Source organism: Taudactylus pleione, unplaced genomic scaffold (genome assembly GCF_031769625.1).
Source record: "Taudactylus pleione unplaced genomic scaffold, aTauple2 ptg000783l, whole genome shotgun sequence".
Taxonomy (NCBI): Eukaryota; Metazoa; Chordata; class Amphibia; order Anura; family Myobatrachidae; genus Taudactylus; species Taudactylus pleione.
The window spans coordinates 883,280-887,945 of NW_028285185.1; the positions used below are offsets into that span (position 1 = coordinate 883,280).

At 41.4% G+C, this 4,666-nt stretch overlaps 1 protein-coding gene across 1 annotated transcript; it reads right to left on the reverse strand.

Moving 5' to 3' along the window:
- Nucleotides 1–3,015: 3,015 nt before the first annotated feature.
- On the reverse strand, nt 3,016–3,960 carry LOC148475064 (olfactory receptor 5AR1-like). Its single transcript, XM_088457767.1, has one exon. The coding sequence runs from the start codon at nt 3,958–3,960 to the stop codon at nt 3,016–3,018; it is 945 nt and encodes a 314-aa protein (XP_088313893.1).
- Between the last annotated feature and the right edge of the window lie 706 nt (nt 3,961–4,666).

Sequence of the window (4,666 nt, forward strand, 5' to 3'; positions counted from 1 at the left end):
TTAGACAACTAATTTGGCCAATATTGAAATTTGGTTTACCAATTTCATACGACCTAAATAATTTAGTCGGACAACGTTCAATATAAATTTTGGATGCTTTGTTTCCAGTAAAATCCTGTAAACCTTCCTTTCTCTCAATAATGTAGTACAGGTAAGATTAAGTTGAAAAACCAGAAAGAAAAATAACTTAGGACAATGTTTAGTTAGAACAAAGACATTGTAATTTTTGTCCAGTTGGATGTCGCCACCAAACAGCAGACGCAGCTATAATTGCAGACTTTGTACATATAATAACCTAACCTGACGTGCAGCATGCTGGTGTAACTGAATCTTAGAGGTGTTTTGGTAACTCTCTTACGGCACACATCCACTTGCCAATTTCTTTGAGCGATTGAACGATAATGATATCGTTATCGTTCAATTGCTCGATAACGTCAGGTTCAGCATGGTAGTGGATGATTGATGTGCTCATTCAGTGTAGGCACAGCATAAACTGTCAAACGACTGCACAATTACAATGTTATAATCGTGCAGTCATTTTGAGGTCTGCTAGTGGATGTGTGCCTTTAGCAGGGGCGCCGAGAGGGGGAGGAGCGGGTACTGATTACCTGGGCCCGGCCATGCCAGGGGTCCCGGGCCGCAGCACACACCAGTAGCTGTTTGATTCTTTTTTTTTTTTTTAACCTTTTTCTAAATTAAAAAAAAAAAACACCTTTATTAAACCTTCGCGGCAGCGGCGGGCGGCAGATCGGGTGGGGGAATTGTGTGTGGGGGAGGGGGGGTGTCTTGCTCACCCGACTGTGTGTTACTACTAACTCCCCGCCGCTGCACCGCTGCAGAGCCAATGGTTACTGAGCCTGTTGTTGAAGAGTGAGATGAAGACTCGCAAGATGATGACGTCATCATCTCATGAGAGACTCACTCTTACCCAGGCACCAGGAGGTGGGCAGGGACTGAAAGACACAGGAAGGGCAGAGCTGGCTGATTCCTGGGCTCTCTGTGGAGTGTGTGTCACTGAGGGAAGAGCCTAGTGACTGTGAGTGAGACGGAGCTGTAGTTTTTATATTTGTAATACATGCATCCATCCCTATATATATATATACACAAGTAAAGTCCAGCACTCAATAAAAAAGATCTTTATGCCAGGGTGCCTGAGCCATCCACATAGTCCATGGAAACACAATGTAGTTAAGCAAGAGGACGACACTCCCGGACTATTTCCAACACATAAACTTGTATTTTTTGCAAAATACAAGTTTATGTATTGGAAGTAGTCCGGGAGTGTCGTCCTCTTGCTTAACTACTTTAGATATATAAATAGTAGTATTATATAAGTATAAATTGTGTTACATATATGTATATATGTATGTGTGTGTATATATATATATATATATATATATATACATACACACACATTATTTATTATTTATTACCAGTTATTTATATAGCGCACACATATTCCGCAGCGCTTTACAGAGAATATTTGGCCATTCACATCTGTCCCTGCCCTAATGGAGCTTACAGTCTATATTCCCTATCACATGCTCACACACATACACACTAGAGGTAATTTTGTTGGGAACCAATTAACCTACCAGTATATTTTTGGTGTGGGAGGAAACCGGAGTACCGGAGGAAACCCACGCAAGCACAGGGAGAATATACAAACTCCACACAGTTAGGGCCGAGATGGGAGTTGAACCCACGACCTCAGTGCTGTGAGGCAGTGATGCCAACCATTACACCATCTGTGCTACCTACATAAGTGTGTACGATTATATATATATATATATATATATATAGTGATCCCAATTACGTTCTTTAGCGCAACCTGTACCCCAGAATTACAGTGGAGGACCCACTTTCGAAAAATAATTTAGTCCTGGGGGATGCGCTCTACAGCCAATGACAGTTGAGATGCACAGCAGACAATAGTATCCAGTTGTGTACCTGATAGGCTGCCCGATTTTTAGAGACTCCCTGCCTGCACCCTCTATGGCTTGCCCTTTCTGCGGTCTAGCGGAAACACTATGCTATGCACTGCAGTTAATAAGATCTTGCCTTATCTCCCTCTCCAATAGAGGGCGAAAATATCACGTGCTGTGTATGGCTGGGGGTGGGCCGAGTACTTGCTGCACCGGGGCCCAGGATTTCTCTTGGCAGCCTTGGCCTTTAGACCTGCATATTTGTTATGTTGCTGTTATATTTCTTAAATTGTTGATGGTACCAAAAAAAGAAAAACAAACAAAGCATACACTGTGCAGTTTAGGGTGGGTGGTAATATATACTCATATTGTATACACATTCTTTAAATTCTGATAGTAGATTTGGACAGTTTTTCACCACTAGGGGATGCATTAATACAAGGAAAATATCTAAATGCTTTGTAAAGGCTCACCTATTTGCTACAACATTCCCCACTGCTACCTAAACTATTCACATTATTATACTTTTGCTGCATGTCCAGTTTCCATTCTAAATCACAAAGGGGCTAATTGAAAAATGTACATTAGTTTGATGTTACCGTACATCTCCGATGAGCAGATATTGGTCTGTGATGTTGCTTGCAGTGCCCCAAAAGCTACAGCATGATTGGTATTCTGCTGGCATTTGTGGTGGCGATGGCCAGCCACCAGAAAATGGGGTAGGAGGGTAAGAGGCCCCATTTTCTATGCATCCTGGTGACAGTGGTGCTTCACTGGCCTCACAGCATGATTTCACCAGACATCCTGAGTAACCTGGGGGTTACTAAAATGTCTGAAGGTCTTCGGATGCAGCAGCGGATCACAGAAGACGGTAGTGGGCATCTTTTTACATAGAGGCCTCTTGCATAATTTTGCACAGCCACTGCATACAAAGACACAGAAGCTGTGTGAATAACATCCATATCCAAATCAGCCCCTAAATCGGTCTACCTTGTATCTCCTTGTTTGAATGTACTGTATTATCTAACCACCCCTCTCTGTGGAGCACTATGGAACCTTTAAAACTTCACAAAAATAATAAGAGGAAATGTTAGCAGATCTTTATAGACTTCCCTAGCCTCAGTCTGAGAGCTGTTTTAACAGATTTATTTTTCAAACTATAAATCAGTGGATTGAACATGGGGACAGCAATTGTGTTAAACAGAGCAAAAAGTTTTTTGAAGTCCAAAGTGCTACTTAAGTTCGGTGTCAGATACTGACTGACTAGAGTTGTGTAGAGCAAGATGACAACTGTGAGGTGTGAGGAGCACGTGTAGAAGGCTTTACGCTGGCCAATAGCAGAAGGGATCCTCAGTATTGTACTTATTATAAAAATATAGGGAATAAAAGTGAGCACAAATGGGGGTAAAGTTAAGAGAAACAACCCTTCTATAAACAACAACATTTCTAAAGTAGATATATCGTCACAATAAATTTTTAACAGTGGAACAATGTTACAGAAGAAATGGTTAATTTCATTGGATGAATAGCAAGAAAAGCCACATAACATCGCAAAAGAAGGAATGAGCTGCAGAAAACCCAACAACCAGCAAGCAGAAGCCATCAAGGCACATGTTCTAGCACTCATTATCATGTGATAATGTAAAGGCTTACAGATGGCTACATAGCGATCATAACTCATGGCTGTCAGTATCAATAGCTCATGACTTGTTATAGATCCAAACATGTACATCTGTATCATACAGGAAAGGTAAGACACTGTGTTGTCTTGAGTAATGAAACCGATGAGGACATTATACAGAGTTGTGGTGGAACATGACATATCCACTATGGACAAGTTCGCTAGGAAGAAGTACATAGGAGTGTGGAGATGATGATCCAGACAGACCAGTAGAAAAATGACTATGTTGCCGCCAAGTATGATGAGATAAATCAGCAGAACCAGGAAGAATATTGGGCCCTGCAGCTCTGGGTCATCTGAGATCCCCTTTATGATGAAGTATTTTATAAATGACTGGTTTGTAGACATTTTCATGACTTTGTTCTAAGACCTGCAAGGGAGACCAAATGTGTACATTAAAAATTAATACATGTCAATGCTCTGTTTATTTATGATATATTCTAATAAATTGTCCAAAAAAAAGACCAGTTGCATATTATAATCAAAACAATTAAATTACAATTATCTTAGAATCAGGGCCCTTTTTATGAATGAGTGATGATGGTTTTATCACTCATTACTTATGATAAAAGGTGCTATCAACACGGATAGCACTGTTTTACTAATGAGAGGCAGCAGCACTAGTTAATTTTCTTCTGCAAGTACAAAATGTATGGGTTTCGTATTTAACAATAAGCATTTTTTTAAACTTACCCTTCGTTGTCCTTCTTGAAAATCTCTTGGGTCTTGCTACTTTCATGCCGAGTGCTAAAGTCCTTGCGGGGATGCTTCTGCGTATGGGTCCTTACCCACATGCACTGCAGCAGCTCCTACTCCATCCCTTTCCTCCTGATCTCTGCCCCTTTTCTCCCATTCTCTGCATCCTACTCTCCACACTCTCTCTCCTGCTCTCTGCCCCCTCCCACCTGCTTTCTGCCCCATCCCACCTGCTCTCTGGAGTCCAAACTAATCCTACTAACTCAATGGTGGCCGGGGAGGGGGGGGAGTAAAAAAAACACTGCTGGCAGTTTCATTAACACTACTGCTCATCAGCGAGCATGTTAGTGTTGAATACAAGCTG